Raw genomic sequence first — 19,952 nt, forward strand, 5'->3', positions numbered from 1 at the left:
CTTGGTCTGGGGTACTTACTGTATTATAATGATTCCAACACATAACTGAATATAAATCACAATAAATCATTGTTCTGATTGTTAATCATTTACTGTATCAACAAAGCAGGGGAGGCTGGTGGAGATAGAAATCAGAGGACAGGGTCAGTGCATTCCTCATTTCGTTCCATTCATTACAATGAGCCTGTCCTCTGATTTCTACCTCAACCAGCCTCCCCTGCAACAAAGATGTTACATGACCATGCAGACCGTATCAAACTCACACTCCAGTCTTGGCATCAATGAGGGGTGTATCAGCAGACAGACATTTAGCTTGTTGCACTTGACCAACAATCCTGTCACTCAGGTGTAGTTCATTGTCCAGGTACTCCAGAAAGGCATCCCATTGCATCTGTTACGAAGCACATCCAGCAACTGTTCAAGTTCAAGTTCAGTAGTCTATATCTTAGTACTAAAGAGTTTTTTTTTTTAGCTGTTTAGTAAAATCTTAGAATCAATATCCATGTGTAGTAACAGTCATGTCAGCTTACTCCCAGCTGCAGAAAGTCCTCCACAGCTTCCCGCAATTCAGCACATCTAGATAATAGACAACATGTAATTGGTGCTCTGTTCAAAGGTCAGTCTTATGAGAAGAGTGAGGTAAAGAATCTGTAATTACTTATGTTTACATTCAAGTAGTTTTTAGTAGTTATGGTAAAATTACTTACTGGTAGCTTCTACTCCATAGATCCTCAGCATCCTTTTTCGTCTTCACACACAGGCTGGTGAATAATACACGTTTTTCATTAGTTGCAAAACTACTTGGCAACCAAATTCAGTGCATGGTTATTTGTGAGGGCATGGATCTACAATAAGAATACATTTGAATTTGTTGATGCTAAAATAACAATGGAATTGAGTGTAAAATGCCAGTTTGATTTAAAATTTCCAGATTGATTGCAGATATTTCTCAAAGCCAAATAGACTTGGTCAGTTTTATAGGGAAAAGCACATGATTATAAATGGATTATAAGGGGTTAATAACTACAGTAGCTAATAGAAAATGTAACCTTGTGTACAACTTTGCCCCCTCTGGTATAAGTCCCAGTAGTGATTGCTTTTGTTCAATACGTATTTTCCTCCTGACATAATCTTGCAGAGATCCTGTCAAATAAATGCAGGTATTACTGTGATTCAGAACCAGTGTTGTTAATAATTGTCGTAACCTCTAAACATGTCAGACTCAACAATCAACTAAGGTAAACATAGAGTATCTATTTTCATGAGACACATTTTATTGTTTAGCCCTTATTGCACAGGCAACAACTTACCCTCTTTACTCTCCCTTTCAGCAAGTTCCAATAGTGCTTTTCCATTTTCAATAAAAGTTGTCAAAGCTTTCACTTGAGAGAGCGCAGTTGAAATCACCTTTTCCTCAGTCATTTCTTGGCACGAATAGCCAGTATGGCAAAGATAAGAAATTCAAGATACGCAGCTCCTAATCAGTCCAATGTCAAACTCATAAGGATTAGAGACTAAATGCCATGTTGCCTTATTTTCTTTGCCAAGTTGTCATTAAAATCAGACAAGTTGTGAACAACCAAAAGAAAAATAGAAATATGTGAATTGTTGCGACCTTTATAAAGGTGGCATAGTAATAACTTTCCCACAACTCTGGTCATCTGTTATCAAATGGGTAGTTGTAAATAATGCATGTAATGAAATTTAATTTTGTACTCATGAGACGTTCTCAAATCAGTTTTTTATCGATATATATTTCAGCAAACTCCCATTCTACTATACAAGTTTACTATTCTTCCCTTTTCATGAAACCTTGTATTGACCTAACTGACAAGCTTCTTTCTGATTATAATGGAAGAATACAACATGGTTAAATTTTGTTTGCCTATTACAGTGTGGAGACTTGTGATCATTCTTTTCCAGAACTTTCCTATACAACCAGTGTGTAATTATCACACCAACTCCTCCCCTTCTCTAACACAGAGACAGTGAATTATGACAAAGACAAGTTATATTCTTTATTCTTAAAAATTCCATTAATAAGTTATGATGACTTAATTTTCCCCATTTCCTGGCCTAGTCAACTGACTCCAATTCCCTATCTCTCTGCTCTTGAGATTCCTCTCCCTCAGGTTCTTGTTCGGTGTCGTTTGATGGAGTGGAGCTTTCCACAGTTTGGACTCCATTACATCCCTCTGAGTGGTGCTCCTGTGGGGCCTCACTGGCCTCTGTATGTCCATGTGACTCTTTGTCCTCCTGACTGAGATCGATATCTTCAGCAGACTGCTCCATGACGTGAGAAATTGTGAATGAGGTTGCAATCTCCTGCAGACGGGCATGTTCAGCCTTCAGGTTGACCAGTTCCTTAGTCAGAGGAGTGGGAGCTGCAGAGGGAGCCACAGAAGGGGTCTCAGAGGGGCCTGCAGAGGAGGTCTCTTTGGGCTTCTCAGCTGGAGTCTCCACCACTTCAGCGGTTTCCTTCTCTTTGGTCTCAACCGCATCAGTACCTGGTTGATGGGTTTCCTGTAACTTTTGATAAAGACCCTTCCTCTCGTCTTGCAACGCCCTGCATAGCTTCTCCAGCTTCTGGTTCTTAAGGGTGAACAGTTCGAACTCTTTCTCCTTCAGTGTTTTCTGGATGGGATTAGAATATTGTACAAATCAGTTCATCCTCTCATATTATTCATCAACACTGATAATCTCCATATATACTCATATTTTGAAGTTTTGGGGTTTGGGGATGACATTTTTTTCTTACATCAGCAACCATATCCACAAGAGACTTGTTGCAGTCGTCAAAGCGGGATTTCCATGCTATGGACTCCTTCTCCAGCTTCTTCATCTTCTTAGACATCTAGAAGACACAATAGCATTCATAGCATTCATAGCAATTTCTCAAAATGTCAGTCTTTTTCAAGTGAAAAAAAAGTAATTATAAAAAAATCTCTATTGGTTCCATGTCCACAAAATTGTACATACAGATAGATGAAGTAATGACACTGGATGGTAATATGTACAGTAGACAGCGATACTGACCTTTTCCATGTCCTGTTTGAAGCTAGCATAGACACCATTACTCTTTGACACAGTGCCCTGAAATTCGTCAAACTTCTCAGAATACATAGAGAGCTGGAGAGAGAGATAGGAGAGAGTCAGGTCTATACAGGAGAAGCCTATGTAGGCTACAGTAAAAGAAATAAACACTTGAAAGGAAACCTTCAAAATGTGTGCATGATCTCCACTTACCTGGGCCTTCATTCCATTTTCTTGCTCTCTCATAAGCTTTACCTGCAGTTTCCACTCTGCAGCCTTCTTCAGCAACTTTAGGAAAATTAAAGAAATGCGTTGATATGTGCCATTTCTTACTGCATTACTGGCGAGAATCTCTCCAGTTTATGACATGTATGTAAGTGAACAGCTGGAACTTACATGCTCTTTCTCTAACTTGTGCTTTTCCTCTCCTTCTTTAACGAACAGGTTTGCTTGTGCAAGTTTGGTTTCTGACAACTTCTGCTGAAGGTCTCTATGCTTGAATACCTTTTCCAGGTTCTGCAAAGCAAAAGGGGAATATCCGGAGTCAATCATATGATATGACACGACCAGGGGCAAAGGCTTATATCATTGATATTATATTTTTGTTATTGTAAGGTACAGTACTATAGATCAAGTTAACTTTTTTTTGCCATAGAAAGCTAACATTGAACAAACACAAGAACTTTCTCATCCAAGAAATGCATGAATAACAAATTCAAGCTTATGAGACACCAACTTCACAGAGAGTCCACAGGACTTGCACTGAAAAGCTACAGTAAAAAGGTTTAAAGGAACATGCTCTTATAGATTATACAGTCACACTGCCACTCTGGTGTTGCATTGACCCCATACCGCCTCTCTCTGGTCATACTGGGAAATAAGGCCCTTGAGTTTCTCTGCCAGGTCACTGTTCTCTTGACACAGCTTGGTGTTGCGGCTGCTGTGCTCCTCGATCTGGGCCTGAATGTCAGAGAGGGTGCTCTGGAAATGGGTGGTGATATCCTTCCTCTTCAGGTCATCCTCCCTGCACCTTTGGAGGGTCTCCTCCTGCATTCACAGGACAGGATGCACTGTTACACTCACAAACTAAATATGTCAAAGAAATATGAACTGTCCAAACAAGCAGACGCAGGACAGTACACGGCTAACTCTTACAGTACAACACTATATTATACACAATGATGAACCGTAAACATGATAATAAACACAATTATTTGACACTTGCTTGTGAGACGAGAGCCTCACCTTGAGGGTCTTGTTGTGCCTCTGCAGCTCTCGGCACAGCCCCTCCAGTTTACTGCGTGCTAGTACAGCCCGGCTGTGTTCACTCTGGAGCTGGTCCTTCTCCTTCAACACCTGGAGTAGCTTCTTCTGCAGCATCTTCAGCTGCTTTTGGTCACCCCGGTGCTCCTCCAGCTACACACACAGACACACACACACACACACACACATGCAGACACACACACATGCAGACACACACACATGCAGACACACACAGACACACACACACACACACACACAGACACACGCACACACACACGTGAATACTGCTGAATATACTGTGAATACTACAGTACACTGTAATGTAGTGTACTGTATACTTGACAGGTACTGTTACATGTCCAGTTCCCTGCAGATCACTGAACTCTACCTCAAAGACATTAATGTACACTCACCAGTTCAGCATGCTTCTTGATAATGGCTTCCAGTTTTTGCTCTGGAGAGCCAAGTTTGTTCAAACTTTGCATCAACAGCATAGCCTCTTTCCCTGTGAATAATCAATAGAGACAATTACTAACACTAGCAACTATAGATGCATTACACTCTTATGGAGCGGAAAATAACCCACCAAGGCACACTGATACATACTGATACATACTGTATGTGCTATAGCTAAAACCCACCAAGGCTTTTGAGCATCTTCTTCTCCAGTTTCTGGTCCTTGGCGGTGCTGGCCTCCTTCATGGTTGTGGCCTCCTCCACGTCCTCTGACTCAGCAGACTCCTCTGCTGCCTGGTAGGTATTGATGATGTCCTCCAGCTGTTGGCTGAGGTCCTCTGTCAGGTCTACCTGCAGACCCTTGGCTGGGTCCCCCTGGCCACTCATCTGAATGGGGTTACCTTCCGGACAGGTCTCCATTCTTGTGGGATATCACTGAGGGAATGACAAAGGTTGTCAGGGACAACAGCTGCTGGTTACCCAATACAACACTCACAAAGCTGATACCCCAAGATTGGCTCCTCATGTGATGCTAAATCCACTCACCGAGCACGTTATTAGGAACACTATACTAATACTGGGTAGGGCCTCCCTTTGCTCTCAAAACAGCCTCAATTCTTCATGGCATTGATTCCACAAAATGTTGGAAACATTCTTTTGAGATTCTAGTCCATGATGACATGATTGCATCACGCAATTCCTGGAGATTTTTCAGGTGCACTTTCTAGCTGTGAATCTCCCGTTCTACCACATCCCAAAGGTGTTCTATTGTATTCAGATCCGGTGACTGGGAAGGCCACTGAAGAACACTGAACTCAATGTTCATGAAACCAGTTTGAGACAACTTTTGCTTTGTGACATGGTGCATTACTCAATACTCAAATAGGCTGTGGCATTCAAGCGATGACTGATTGGTATTAACAGGCTCAAAGTGTGTCAAGAAAACATTCCCCACACCATTACACCACCTCCACCATGAGAAGGTGTACAGGTGTTCCTAATGAAGTGCTCAGTCAGTGTATATTCAAGCTATTCTATTAGGCGGAGGAAATAAATATTCAAACCCATCTTTTAACCAAACAAGACCCATCTGTTTCAACATTATAGTACTGCTACCTTGATTGTGTTTTATTAAGTAGTGATAGACAAGATGTAAATAAGATTTGAAATTTAATCTACCAACATCCACTGTCTGTTTGCCTCTTGAGTTCTGTTAGCGCATGACCAGCCTGTTTATGTGCATAAAATTAGCCTGCCTTCACAGGCACCACACTCCCCCTGCCTTCACAGGCACCACACTCCCCCAGTTTTCACAGGCATAGCACATGGCACCTGTTCTGGGCCCACATGCTATTTTAGGAACTTCTTAATATGGTCAGGTTATTTATTTATTTAAAATCCATTCTAGTTGATATCAATGTTAGTATTTACATCCACAATATTTGCTGAATTACTCAATATAGAAAGAGTTTTCACTAGTTACCACTTCAAACCCTTGACTTGATACATTCAAGTACATTCAAGTAACACTGACTAGAACCACAATTCAGCGTTAAATCTTCAATGTGTAATTGCACTATACATCAAACTGATTCTTTTGTTCAATTTTTTGTTTTTTACATTTTTGTTATATGTGGCTAGAGCATTTTCCTAGGACATCAACCTGTTTTCTAAGGAGACATCTTATCTATTCCAAGAAACACTAATGAAACGGAATGCTATTTTCATACTACTACATGTGAAAACACAGTTTACTGTGACTATCTTGTTACCAAACTGGCAAACAAGTAATCTATCATGATGAACATGTTACACTTCACAAAAGTATGACAAAAGCCAGCAAATATCACCCCTTATAACAAAAGTAAGCTAACCAAAATACATACAAACTACCTCTTCAATACACAGGTGGTAGGGAAACATTGTAACCATTCATATAATTAATTTGTGATAAATATCCTACAACCATTCCAATGCAAATGTCTGCAGACAAGGCACAGAAAATATTGAAGTGTCTCTTACCAGGACCAGGAGCGAGAAGGGGAAAGGAGAAGTGAGGAGGGGGTAGGAGAGGCTCCTGCCACAGATACAACAGCTGTGATAAGCAGACCTCAAAATAAACCAGTGGGACACGACTCACACCAACACAGAGAAAGAGAGAGAGGGACAGGAGGACATAGATATGGCTTCCCTGCCCAGGTCGCCCCACAATAAAACCCCACAAACTTGGCTGAGCTTGCTCAAGGAAAGACCCGAGCTGTGTGAATATTTAGATAGAGAAAAAGGTCTGAACTGAGTACTGAAAATGTGTCTTTAGGGATTTTGACAGTCAAACATTTTAGGCAACCATTTGTACTCCCTCTGCAGGAGCAAACTAAATAATTGAGTATTTGACGTAAAACATTGTAGATGGGATGCTGTTAACTCATACAGTATGTTTACCATGGCTGAAATGGGCCTGAGAGAGCATACTAGGAGAATTACTCAATCTCTCACTGTCTGTTTTCTGATTGGCCAGAATTGGAACAAACCTCCGCCCCACCCACTTGGACAGTTCTAGAAACCTAATATGCTACATGACTACATTCTTGTCCTGCCTTACAGGGCTCCTCTCTATGTATGTGTTGTTTTAACACCATTGCACAGTAGGATTGATCAAAGTGTGCTGAATAACAGTGGTTGGAAAAACTGATGAAAGGTTTTAATATTCTACAGGCAGATGGCTATTATGAGTGTAGTGTTATGAATTTTCTCTCTTAATAATTTACAACCAGAGGATTTTAGTATTTAGATTTTAGCTCTCTCGCACTCATTTCCTGAGAGTTCTCCTTGAACAATAATTGACAGACTTCATCTGAGAGTCCCTTTTGAGCTTGTTCTTGTTCATATTCTAATAACCTAGCTTACAATAATATTATGCATATTATGCTGTATGTGGCAAAGATAGGCAGGGACAATAATTGTTATAATAAGCTGCAACACACATTCATGGGTGGGAAATATGTTCTTTTAAAACAATTTTTGAATTTAATGTTTAAAAAGAAGAGCACCAGACAATATATTCCCTATATAGCATAAAAGAGGCACTCTATCCTGACTATCCAGATGCAAATAACTAAACAAGGGAATTAGCTACTGAGCTTCAAAATCTGATCTGAGAGGTAAATGATCTGTCTCTGTGTGGAAACAGGGCATTTCATGAACATGAGAGGCACAATGCAGTTCAGCAAGTATGAAACAGAATAAAACACAGCAGTCACAAACACAATCTGAATTAAAAATGTAACAGCAAATAAAGGCTGACATTTTCTTTCACACTTTATGAGCTCCAAACACCACCATTGCCTGTCATAGCAAATAAATTGAGTCTATGAACTATCGCAACATCCAAGACATCCTGAACGCAAATAAAAGCACTGCACCTGTAATTGATAATGTAAACATGAGTGAATTAAGTGTTTGTGTATCTTAAATCAATTCACAAACTGATGTCTCAACTGTTTGAAAAATGTAAATATCATTTTTCTATAACAAGTCACACTTTTTACTGATCATTGTCTTATTCTCCATTATGTAAGCTTCACTACTTTAAATGCAGCCATTTCTCCTCCGAAAAGACATAACAATCCACATAAAAAATGATCTGAATTCAACAATGCAAAAATAGTTGAAATCATACAATTGTATCCATATACAGAGGGGAACAATGCATTTCAGTGAACAACTCATGACATTTTGAGCTGAAGCAAACTGGTCAATCCACCCATTCTCTTGATAATTATACTTCAGGGTAAAATAAGTGATCATGTTTTGTACCGTTTCTCTTAAAATGAAAGAAAAGACAACATACTCAGATAATCATCACCTGCCTGCAGTCTCACGTGCACAGTTAATGATCGCTTAAAATAACTGGAATGTTTCAACTCATAATAGAACAATGTTTTTTTTTTTATTATTCCTCCTTATCAACCATGTTAGTTAGTTATCAAAGATAGGATGAAAGTGCTTATTTAGATTCATTAAACTTCTATGGTCTTTATAAGGAACAACAATCGGTTAAGCCATTAGTCAAAGCAATGACATGAGTTCATAAGCATCTCAATGTAGCTGTCAGTGTGCAACACTGATGCATGTTAGATATACAGTATAAATAGTAGTCAAATATTTACCAGTATCAATAAGAGCTTACTTGCTAATATATAAAGACATCTTACAGTATACATATTCACTTCTCTATTTGTGCAATAGCAAAACTCATGCATTTTGTCAAGATAAACCACAACATTGAGAAAATGCAACATAAGAAACCATTTACAATAGAATATAGATGATTGTACATAAATGAAGCTGCACATAACAGCGATTTAATTTCACAAATTAAAAGCTATGTTTTAGTGCAATCTTGTTGACAATAACACTTCACGCCAGACAACTCTGAATAAAGTTCCCAAACATCATAAATCACTTTTTCCTTGCTTATGCTTTTAAAAACATTATGATAAAGCAAAGAAAAGGCACAGACCTTTGCTGCTCAATCAAAAGCACCAAACTGGACAAGAAGCAAGTCTACTCAAAATTTGGTCAGACTCGGTTTTAAAATACACACACCTTTTCCCTGTTATATACTCTTCACTTTCCAAAGAATTAAATCCTTACTTACTTGTAACTACTCGATATGAGTACATTTAAACAACAGTCTATTTTCAAAGTACATGTATACATTTGTATGTACGTTAGAGTGGGTATAGGTTATGGAGTATCTATATCAATAAATGTCATTGTGTGCAAGTGTACGCAAGCTATTATGTCAAAGGCATATTAGCATAATATCTTTCCATATTGCACCCATACCCACAACTCCACCTGCCTCCTTGCTTTCCCTCTGCTCCATGGACTGACCAAACAATTAAAAACAGTCTCTAGTCTACAGAGAGTAATGTCAGGGTTGTTCTTCACTGTAAAGGTTTGTTCTTCCCCTCAGATTTAGAGTCTGGGGCACGTGACCTCTGAGCGTGACTTCTCAGCTACCAATGTAAGGAAACCTGAATAGAGAGCACCCAATGGGATTTGGATGAAGTAATGTGCCTGGAGGAATGAGGATGATGAGGAGGAGGTTGCAGGAGACTGTAGAGGGACTGGAGGTTCAGCTGCTCCTGAAGGTCTGGCTCTATAGAGGGTCTTCTGAAGTGATCCTGAGGGATTCAATAGCTTTCATGCAGGTCTGAACACTCTCTTCTTGCTTGCTGTCCCTGCCAGTGAGGTGAAGGGTTTTCTCCTGAGAGTCCTGTGTGGTCTGATAGGAGGACAGCATGTCCTGCTGCTGCAGGACCTGCCCTGTTGAATCCTCCACCCCTTGGACATGGACAGATCCCTCCTTTCTGCTGGACTGCTGGGACTTGCTCCTCTGAGGGCTCAGCTTTGCAGAGTGGATCACATCAGTGCTGGAGGAGGGCGGAGAGTGCAGCATATGGATCCCACCAATAGGGACCATTGGGAGAAGAGTGTGTGCCTGCTGCTGGGAGTGGAGGGGGAGGTGGCTAAAGAGGCTGTGGTGAGGAGAACTGGAGGGACCAGGAGGGTTTGGGGGCACGTTCTTCCTCTGATCCTACAACAGAATGTTAGAGACCATCAGAAGACTTACTTTATTGCAGTACCATGCTATTTACAACCTATTTACACATTTGACAGTCAACTCAAATAATGATTTTCCAAAAGTAAGTGAGAACAACATTTTGATTAATAAAGGTTTCATATCAAGACTATTAATTGAGCATAGTCATTGTAAAAACATAAATGTCCACGTTTACATACCATATAAATTTCAATGGCTCCTCCCAGTGGGACCAGTTCGGCCTTTGCTTGATGCCTGGTTCTATCCCCAGAGGTTCTCTGTTGGTGAGAGCCTCTGCGTGGAGACACAGCCCTGAGCACCACCCTCTGTCTGCCCCTGGCAACGGTGTCTCTCCTCCCTGTCAGGTCTGCCCCTGGGGACAGGGGCCTCTCAATACTCCCGGGGGAGAGGTGCTGGATGGGGGTGAGGCTAGGGGAGCTAGGCCTCAATGGGGAGGTGTCCCATCTAGGTGATGAACGGCCCCGAGGGGAGAGGTCCCTCCTGGGGGACGGATAGCGCAGACGAGAGGGAGATGGCTCTCTGAGAGGGGATTCCCAACCAGGAGACAGCAGGCAGGAGGGATAGGGGTCAAATAACAAGCAGCCCTGTTCTGGAGACAGTATGGTCAGGCTGTCCTCATCCACAGGCCTCTCTCTCTGCTTGGTGTCTACTGTGGCTAGGACAGTCCTCCGGTCTGGGCCCAGCTTCTTGCTCTGGGATGGGTGATGAAGCTCAGTGCCAGGCAGGGTAGTGAGGCAGCTGGAGAAAGGTCTGAGGGAGCAGCCATGGATGTCTTGTGACACACCATGGATGACAGCTGTAGCAGTGACTGACAAAGAGGCAATGGCGCAGGGCTGAGGACTTGTGCTTCTGGAGCAGATCTTCAGAGTGGAGTCACCCTCATACTCATCATCCTCATCATCATCCTCATCGTTTTCATCAATCTCTTCATCCATGCCATCAGAGTCATCTGCGTCTGAGAACTGGTGTTTGGTTGCGTTCGACAGCCCCGTCTTTGACTCTTGCTGGATGTCATCTACATTATTTGAAAGAACAAAAAAAACAAAAGCAAAATATGAGTTGAATTCATTTTTAAAATCCATTCTATGGTACATTTGCTTTATTGAATAACTACCATGGATAAGTTGATGCAAAATTCAAAATAAATAGCTTAAAGGAACATCTACATTTAATAATCATTGAAGTAAAATCATACCAAATTCCTGTGTTTCTGCATCATCCAATGTGACTGATAACCCGAGCTCAAGACACTTCTTCATGTGAGCTTTAGATTTCATGTGTTTAGTCAGGTTTCCTGTGGTTTAAGGAAGTGAATATTGTGATCATCATCATATTATTATTACTATTTCATTTTGATCATGTATTATTTCCTTTATTTCATGTATAATGAATGAAACCCCACCTTTAGTTTTGAAAGCAAAGTTGCAGACCCTGCATACATAGGGTCTCACATCCGTGTGGGTGCGTATGTGTTTCTTCAGCATGCTCGGCTTCTTACAGCGGATGCCACACTCCTCACAGATGTACTTCCCCCTGCCGCGGCCTCTAACGTACACATACTCCTCATTGGACTTGAACCTGAGAGAGGGAGACAATTCTTATTTTGAGGCAATATAAGAAGTGTTAATAAACAAGAAACATAGCCTAGCAATAAAGTATGTACACAAAGTATACAATATATATAGTATACATATAAGTATAAAGTACACAACTCACAGTATACTATTCAAAGCATCCCTTCAAGTACATACTGTACAACTAGATAAAGCATTTACATCATATGCTAATTAAATCAGTCATATGTAATACTTATTGATAGAAAATAGACATGCAATAGTTTCATGACTGACCCTCCTTCAAAGATTTTGATACGGGTTGGAGTTGCTTGCTTCGGGGAGATCTCCCTCTCTTTCCAGTCCTCCTTTACAGATTTTCCCTTGCACCTGATGTCTTTTACTTTCCTTCCATAGGGGATGTCGACCTCTTTGAGCTCAGGTTTCCTCTGTAGCTGAATCAGATGAAAAACACTACATCAACATTCTGTGCAGGCACAGCGGTACTGACATTGCAATATGATGATTAGATGATGATGGAACATGGTGCAATGACTGTAAACATCTACTCCATGTAAACATTGTTAGGGGAGACTCATTTTCTCACCTGCTCGAGCCTCTGCCTCCATAAGAGCGTGGCAGAAACAAGTTTTCCAGTGCCAGGTTGGTACATGGCTGCCATCGTGTACATCCCGGTTTCTTTCCTCTGTTTGGATCTGAAAAGAGCCAGGGTGGCACTGGTGCTCATATTTGGTGGATTTGGGTTATGGGAACTCACGCACCAGGTGGCATACACAGAGGAGAGAGCGGTGCTGTGAGTGCTTTGGTTTGGCTTGGTGTAGTTTAGATAGCACCAGCTCACACCTGTTGTTGTGCGAAGACATGGAAACTGAGATAACAGTCTAGGGTTTTCAACATCAGTGATCAGGGTGCCTTTACTGCTACCCAACAGTGCTGATATATCCATTTGCACCTTGGTATCCATGCCAATTTCTTCTTTGATATCCCTTAGAGAGAGCATCGAATATGGGTGTGAGGTTGGTTCTGGGGCGGTATTGTCCATAGCAGATTCAGCACAACCTGTAGTTCCAGCACAACCGGTCACTTTTTGGTGAAGTGAAATGAAGCTGCTACATAGTGGGTCATCTTGGGAATAAAGTGTGGATGTACTTTGAATCTCTGACTTGAGCTTCTCCTCTGTCAGATAGCAATTCCCTAGTTCAACAGCACTCATCTCCTCCACAATCTGACCAAACATTTTTTCCTCTTTCACGCGTTTTTGCTGTTTGACCTCCATGAACAGATCTAAACTGCTGGCAGGCGACAGCATGCGCTTATTTGATCCACCACTGGAGGCATTAGTGGTTGAGATAGTCCTAGAAGTTAGGGACAGAGGGATGCCTGTTTTGAGTTTGGTTGTGGACAAATCCAGGACTTGAACTTGGAGTTGGTCGTTTGAAAGTGCTTGGGTGTGTCCTAACATATTTGACGTATCAAGGTTTGCGGAGAAATGTTTTGCATGCAAGTTCTGAGAGGTGGCTGTGATGGAACTAATATTATCATATTGATTGTCCAATATCTGTGACACGGTAGTGTATGTGATGCTACCATAGGATGGCACATGAGTATGAACTCTAACAGGAACTAGCAAGCCGGAGTGTGACTGCTGGGGACATGTGTATCCAGTGGCAAATATTGGCAGAGCCTGAGAGAACGTTGGAGTTGTTGAGAATGAAAGGGCATTGCTGAGGTACTGAGGAAACATTTGCGGGTGGACTTGTGTAAATTCTGGGTCCATATTCAATGACTCCTGTCGCACCAAGTTGCCCCGTCTTGGCTCCTTCATAGCAGCGTGACCAGTGAGCTCCCCGTGTCTAACTTTGGACGTTGGAGAGAGAGAGCCGTAGTCAAATGATATGCTCCGTACCTCTGGGAACTCTCTACGCAAGTTGCAAGGCGCCTGCTCTGAAGAGGAGCGTCTCATTTCATGTTGTTGACGCTGGTTTAGGACAGAGAGGGAGTGCCCACTCCCTGGCACAGCTAACAGCTCCAGGGGTTTGCCAAATTCATCCTGCCTAGCCGGGGAGGCTGACTTGAAGCTCTCCTCTCTGTCAAAGGAGATGCTGGAGCTATATGATAAGTTGCTGTCTTGACTGGGGCTTCGAGAGAGACTTGTGCAGGCAGACTCAAAACTAGACTCACCAGAGGAGTGCTCTATGTCAGCTAAACGCAGTCTTTTCTTCTTTGGGGGGAGCTTTTCCGGGGGGAATTGAGACAAGGTTTCACTCCTCTGAGGCCATTGAAATTCCTCAACAGGCCTCTCGGGTTCCTTCACCTTCACCTTCACCTCTGGTGCTTTCTCTGGACTGTCAGGCTCTACAGTAACCCTGATTTCTGGGACCTGTATGTTAGACTGACGGACTAGTTTGTGAGCCATTTGATATGATTGGTCTAATCTGCTGTCACTCAACTGGTGTCCAATTATTTCTGTCCTTTTTTGCATATCCAGTGTTTCACCTAGCTCCACAGTCTGCGATGAGCAAAGTTTTCCCTGTCTCTGACTATGGCAGTTGTAAGGTTCAGACTTTTCAGACTGAGACCTGCATAATGAGTTTGTGTGTTGAATGACAGAAATAACGTTCCCTAAAGGTTTCCTCCCGGTGGCTTCAGTGCTCACTGACATATCCATGTTATATCTATCTAATTGTGTATGCACACTCTGGGGATGTTCTCTTCCTGAAAGTGTGGTGTTAACAGCATGTTGACTAGATTGTTTGGAATCATAGTCCCTGGTGGAGTCAAACATTTCTTCAGAATGGTCATTGTCTATGTCATACTGAGCTGGCAAATCATCCTCTTCCCCTACACATTTCTCTTTCCGACGTTTCCTTGTTGCAAATTCCATGGCTTGCCTTTGATGAACGGTGTTAGGAGCCATTTCAGAGAAACTTTCAATTTCCACTCCTGATAGTGGAAGTGTGCTTTCTGAAATGTTTCCATAGCTGTCCGGTTCTGTGTGTCCATCATGTGGCGAGAGTTCAAATGCAGCTTGTCTCCTGAGTCTCCTCATACCCCCAGGGCTCGTCCTCTCATCAAATGAATGGCTGCCTCGTAAGCCCTGTGGCATGTTGAGACATGCTGCTGAGGACGTTGGCATTGAATTACTCCTGATCAGAGGTCCGGCATCAGAGCTTATGTCTAGTTGGCTTTCCTTAATCTCTTCCCTTGTAAATGAATGCGTGTTTATTTTGATTGATTCAACCAATTCTTTTTCTTGTGTGAATACACGGGAAACCCCTCTCTCCGGGGTCTTACCCGTATGGGACGCATAATCAGTTAAGTCTGCCACCACAGTTGTTGACTGTTTCGGGCTTGGCCTGTAACACTTCCCAAACATAATTTCTTGATAGGACTTGGCATTCGTATTGGGTGGACCGCTCTGGTGCTCCGCACTCTCAGAACGTGAGAAGTAGCCTGAGTCAGTGCTGCCTTTGCTGGACTGGCTGGGGAGGGAGAGAGATTGGTCAGTGTCACTGCTCCTTTTCTCTGAGAGCCGTAGTGCAAGTCTCTGCTTGATGGTGCAAGATTGTATTGCACGGCTGACCTGAGCAATGGCAGGAGATGCATTGATTTCTCTCAGCTGGGTTGAACCATCCTCAGCTAACATTGATGTGACTCCCTGTTTCTGGGCAATGAGATGTAGTACTTGTACAGCAGAGCTATCTGATTCGTCGACTGCAGAGTCCAAGAGCAGCGAGTCGTTGAGAGTGTCCTCGTCTGTGTCTGTGCTCTGCTCAGCATCAGAGTATAACTCTCCTTCCCCTTCAAAGGACCCCTGGTCCATGTTGGCATTGTAAGAACCAAGTTCTGAGAATGGCACTGTTCCGGCTTTGACAGAGTGAGCATGAGATTTTCTGTGTTTGTATAAATTGCTCTTTGTTTTAAATGAGAATCCACAGGGGACACAGGGGTAGGGCCGTTCCCCAGTATGTGAGCGGATGTGCTTCTTAAGCACACTGGGTTTGGCACATGCCCTTCCACAATAATCACAAACATATTTCCCAGGCTTTTGTGGTTTCTGCTCCATCTTACACATGTCCTCTGGTAGCTGATCTAACCCTAACTGGGAGGAACAGTGTTTGAGGGCTGCCGGTAAACTGGGAGATTTTCTGGTGGGCCCACAGCTGCCATGGGTTGGTGCAGAGACCAGGTGACCTAGAGTTTTCTGTCTGGCAAAGGAGAATGACTGTCCCTCCTGCTGTGGGTATGGGGATAGCACATGGTGTTGATGACTGGTGATGTGGGGATGTGAATGTTGATCTTCTAATTGTCGCAGTTTCCCTGAGTCAGACATTTCTGTTGAACCACATGTGTTTCTACTCTGATTCTCTTGGGGTGGTAGGTGCCACCCCTCCCCCTCGGAATCAGCCGAGGGGCTTCTTTTAGTGTGGGCTGTTGTTGGCTCTGATGCCCACTTTCTCTGTGCAACATTCTGCTCCAAACCTTCTTTAGTGCTTTTCCCCTCAGCAGCAGTAGTTTCAAGTGACTCCATGAATCCAATGTCACCTTCTTTGGGATCGATTTCCAATGACAATGTCTGTTATGTTACAGTTGTAATATTAGCAGACATGTAAATTGATTGCAGGAAAGGGTCATCTGAAAGAAATCACAGAAACACAGAAATCAATGTTGGTGTACATAAAGAAATATTCCTTGTATTGCCTAATGAAGTTGCTATAATTAAAAAGATTTATCAACAAAAGAAACATGTATTTTATAGACTATCATACATGACGATTTAGGGGATAGAGAGAATATGAGGAAAAAATGTGAGCACAACAATCCACAGCCACTCTTTTACGTAAGAGTGGCTTATTCAAAATTGCTCCCTAAAAGTCCACGCTTGAGTAAAATTGGTGCATAAAATTCATAACGAGCAGTGTGCACAGCAGGAATGGAAAAATCTGAGTCTCTTTACCAGCCTCTCAAATACCTGCACAGTACCTCATCTTACCCCTGGCAGATGGCCTACATTTACTAGAGGAGTGTGTGTTGATGGGTCTGTGTGTGTTGTGTGTGCTGTGTGTGCTGTGTGTGTGTGTGTGCGTGTGTGTGTGTGTGTGTGTGTGTGTGTGTGTGTGTGTGCGTGTGTGCGTGTGTGCGTGTGTGCGTGTGTGTGTGTGTGTGTGTGTGTGTGCGTGTGCTGTGTGTGCCTGTGTGTGCGTGTGTGTGCGTGTGTGTGCGTGTGTGTGAGTGTGCGAGTGGGAACAAGAGTGTGTGTACTTGGACACAAAACTCGGCATAGATCCTGATTTTCCTAGTGAAAAAAAAAAAAGCTGTCCAATATTAACCTTGCAGTGGGCAAGCATTTTAGTCAAACAATGTGTGTTGCTCTAAATACTCTCACTAAAGCAGTACGCTAACTACGTTTGAAGATAAAACATCGCAATAATGATCTCTACACCCATCACTAGTCCACAATGCTGCCCATCAACCTCAAACACCATTGAGTTGGTGTGGCATTACACTTTAGCTCGAGACCATGGGGCTGAGTCTCTGAGGGCACATCATTTCCATCTTCTCAGTATCAAAGGCTGTGTGCTCTTTAACAAGGTTATGTAAGATTATCTGGTTCAAACCCTCTGAGTTCCCCTTAATTAGGACATCCTACGGCTCTCTCCCTCTGTGTTGCAGCAGCACAGACTCCTCAGGCATAAACCAGGGGATAAAAATCCAAGGTGACTCTCAAGATGCTGAGATAAAGATGCATAAAAGCATCTGCCAGCATAGGAATCACCATCTAATCATTGTGAATGAATGGCAAGTGCCTTAAGCCTATTTGATACAGAGCTAAATACCCCAGCAATCACATGAGCTTTTGCTTTCCGTCCTTATAGAGACAGAGAAAAGACAGAAGGTATAAAGGTAGCTTCCTAGGGACAGTCTGCTGTATATACGGCGGTTTACAGAAGTAACCTAAGTGGGATGTCCGGGGTGACAACATTCTACGCCTTGGGAGGGAGCTCTCGTCAAGGTCGGTCTGACCTCATTGCTCGGTTTCCATCCTTCCCCGGCAATGAGAGGAGGGAATTATGAGCACAGAGTGACAGAGAGATAAGACCCTCGGAAACAATGCATACCTTTGACGTATGCCAGATAGAGAGAGGGAACAGAGCCTACTCTTTTAACCTCTACTAAGTCATATTGACAAGTTTACTCAGCAGAGTTCGTCCCCTTATCTATAAACTGCAGCCCTCTTTCTGGAATCTTTCTATTCCTATTTGATAAAGCGGGGTGGTAAGTGTGTTTTTGAATGATTGTGAGTGGGCGTGTGTGTGTGTGTGTGTGTGTGCTTGCATGTGCGTATGTGCACAGTATGTACACTTGTGCTTGAGTGGATAAGTAGGGTGACTTTATTAGAACAAGGTCTTATTTGGACACCACACACACATGCACATGAGATATAGCACTGCAACAACCAGACTGCTGTAGCATGCTGCAAGAGGACAATGGGGAAACAAACTGAGGGTATGGGGGGAGAACATCATTTTGCCACTGCATCGTATAATTTGAAGCTATACTGGTCATTCCAGAGGACAATCATGTAGCCTAACACTAGCATCTCATCCATTAACACCATGAGCGTATTAAACTGTTTCAGGGACGCTGAGGGCATAAGCCCGACATGATACTGTAGGATACAGTACATAACATGCAGAATAAACAACACCCATCCGATATTAGACTATGACGTACTCAGTGTGAAAGCAGTCAACCACAAGGGCTATGGTAAGCCTCTCTATACACAGCAGAAATTCAGATATCAAATATAATCCACATACAAACCTGACATTCGCATACTCCCTTGTCCCATATCTCCAGTCACATGTGACATTCCTCATAATGCATATTCCAGTTGTCCGTTCTCCACATGTCTGAGTAATAATAATAACAATAATGAAAAAATTAGCAAGGCAAAGTCTCATCAATCATAAGCTGCTGGCTGACTGAATGTACATTAGAAGATCTATTGATGTGAGCTAGTCACCAGAGAAAATACCCAACCATGACGCGGACCCAGGCACAAAAATAGCAAAGGGGCCCTGAGAGGGATTACACAACAGCCCACATTTAAGGACACTTTCTCAGTGGTTCCAAGCACAGCAGTCAGTATATATTCCCCTATTAGTGATGGGAGGAATTTAACATAGTAAAGTTCAAAATGTAACCCTGGCTGACAACCACAAATACAAACATTCCAATACTGACAATATCATTCTAATAATTCCAACTAATTCCAATAATGTTGACTTAGTGTAGCGCATAAACAGGACAATAGAAATAGGATTAGGGAAATGAGATCTACTCACTGTACCAACAATGCAATAGCCTGGTTAGTCTGCTCTCTGACCTGGTGATTAACCGTTATGAATTCATTAGTGGACCAATGACATTGGGGTGAAAATGTCCCAATGCATAGGCTAATTGTTTGCTAAAATTAGGACACCAATCTCAGGAGAGCAAACTGTCATATAGATAATAGCCTTGTGCAGAATGAGCTGATTGACTGGAAGTAGAGGTGACTATAGCCTCGATACAGCAGTCCCTTTTACATCCCACAAACTTCCTGATTATCATGCTGTTTTTACATTTGTGTGTGTACTCTACATAATTAGCATAATTCAAAACGTTCCTCTTTAAAAGTGTTATCTACTCATGGATACATTGTAAGAGAGATATTAAGGGATATTACTGTACTTGAGATGTTAATTTAAAATGTATTAGGGAGTTTCACTATAGATACCAGTGCACCTCTGTTATTTGTGTGAAACTTTGCCCTTTCAAAACAATACAATTAACACAACTAAAAATACCTGGCCTGCTTTGATTATCCTCTTCAGGTTCACTAGGTGGTACTAGGTGAGAACAACTGGATGTGTCTATGAATAGGAGACCTTGGTTGAGGGTTTGCACCAGCTATTGTTACTATAGTTGAAATGTAAGAGAGACTTATT

At 42.3% G+C, this 19,952-nt stretch overlaps 2 protein-coding genes across 2 annotated transcripts; both read right to left on the bottom strand.

Annotated features, from left to right (window-relative positions):
• Window positions 1–2,068: 2,068 nt before the first annotated feature.
• On the bottom strand, window positions 2,069–6,790 carry txlnbb (taxilin beta b). Its single transcript, XM_083684065.1, has 10 exons — window positions 6,775–6,790; window positions 4,938–5,187; window positions 4,710–4,801; window positions 4,279–4,449; window positions 3,886–4,080; window positions 3,430–3,549; window positions 3,247–3,321; window positions 3,037–3,129; window positions 2,759–2,854; window positions 2,069–2,634 (listed from the first exon to the last, which is right to left on the bottom strand). The coding sequence occupies exons 2-10, from the start codon at window positions 5,170–5,172 to the stop codon at window positions 2,077–2,079; spliced, it is 1,635 nt and encodes a 544-aa protein (XP_083540191.1). The 5' UTR covers window positions 5,173–5,187; window positions 6,775–6,790; the 3' UTR covers window positions 2,069–2,076.
• Window positions 6,791–7,751: 961 nt separating this feature from the next.
• LOC310814026 (transcription factor HIVEP2-like) lies at window positions 7,752–18,902 on the bottom strand. The gene is made up of 7 exons (XM_083683248.1): window positions 18,784–18,902; window positions 12,545–16,593; window positions 12,235–12,392; window positions 11,787–11,962; window positions 11,580–11,678; window positions 10,564–11,399; window positions 7,752–10,357 (listed from the first exon to the last, which is right to left on the bottom strand). The coding sequence occupies exons 2-7, from the start codon at window positions 16,487–16,489 to the stop codon at window positions 9,920–9,922; spliced, it is 5,652 nt and encodes a 1,883-aa protein (XP_083539374.1). The 5' UTR covers window positions 16,490–16,593; window positions 18,784–18,902; the 3' UTR covers window positions 7,752–9,919.
• Between the last annotated feature and the right edge of the window lie 1,050 nt (window positions 18,903–19,952).

Source organism: Argentina silus (genome assembly GCF_951799395.1).
Source record: "Argentina silus genome assembly, chromosome: 13".
In the NCBI taxonomy this organism is placed as follows: domain Eukaryota; kingdom Metazoa; phylum Chordata; class Actinopteri; order Argentiniformes; family Argentinidae; genus Argentina; species Argentina silus.

Coding starts and splice junctions, on each gene's coding strand:
- txlnbb (XM_083684065.1), bottom strand. CDS start 5,172: ATGGAGACCTGTCCGGAAGGTAACCCCATTCAGATGAGTGGCCAGGGG. Junction 3,550..3,885: donor AGTATGACCAGAGAGAGGCG/GTATGGGGTCAA, acceptor TTTGCTTTGCAG/AACCTGGAAAAGGTATTCAA. Junction 3,130..3,246: donor AAAATGGAATGAAGGCCCAG/GTAAGTGGAGAT, acceptor CTCTCTCTCCAG/CTCTCTATGTATTCTGAGAA.
- LOC310814026 (XM_083683248.1), bottom strand. CDS start 16,489: ATGGAGTCACTTGAAACTACTGCTGCTGAGGGGAAAAGCACTAAAGAA. Junction 12,393..12,544: donor GGAGGCAGAGGCTCGAGCAG/GTGAGAAAATGA, acceptor CATCTGATTCAG/CTACAGAGGAAACCTGAGCT. Junction 10,358..10,563: donor GAGCCATTGAAATTTATATG/GTATGTAAACGT, acceptor ATTCTGTTGTAG/GATCAGAGGAAGAACGTGCC.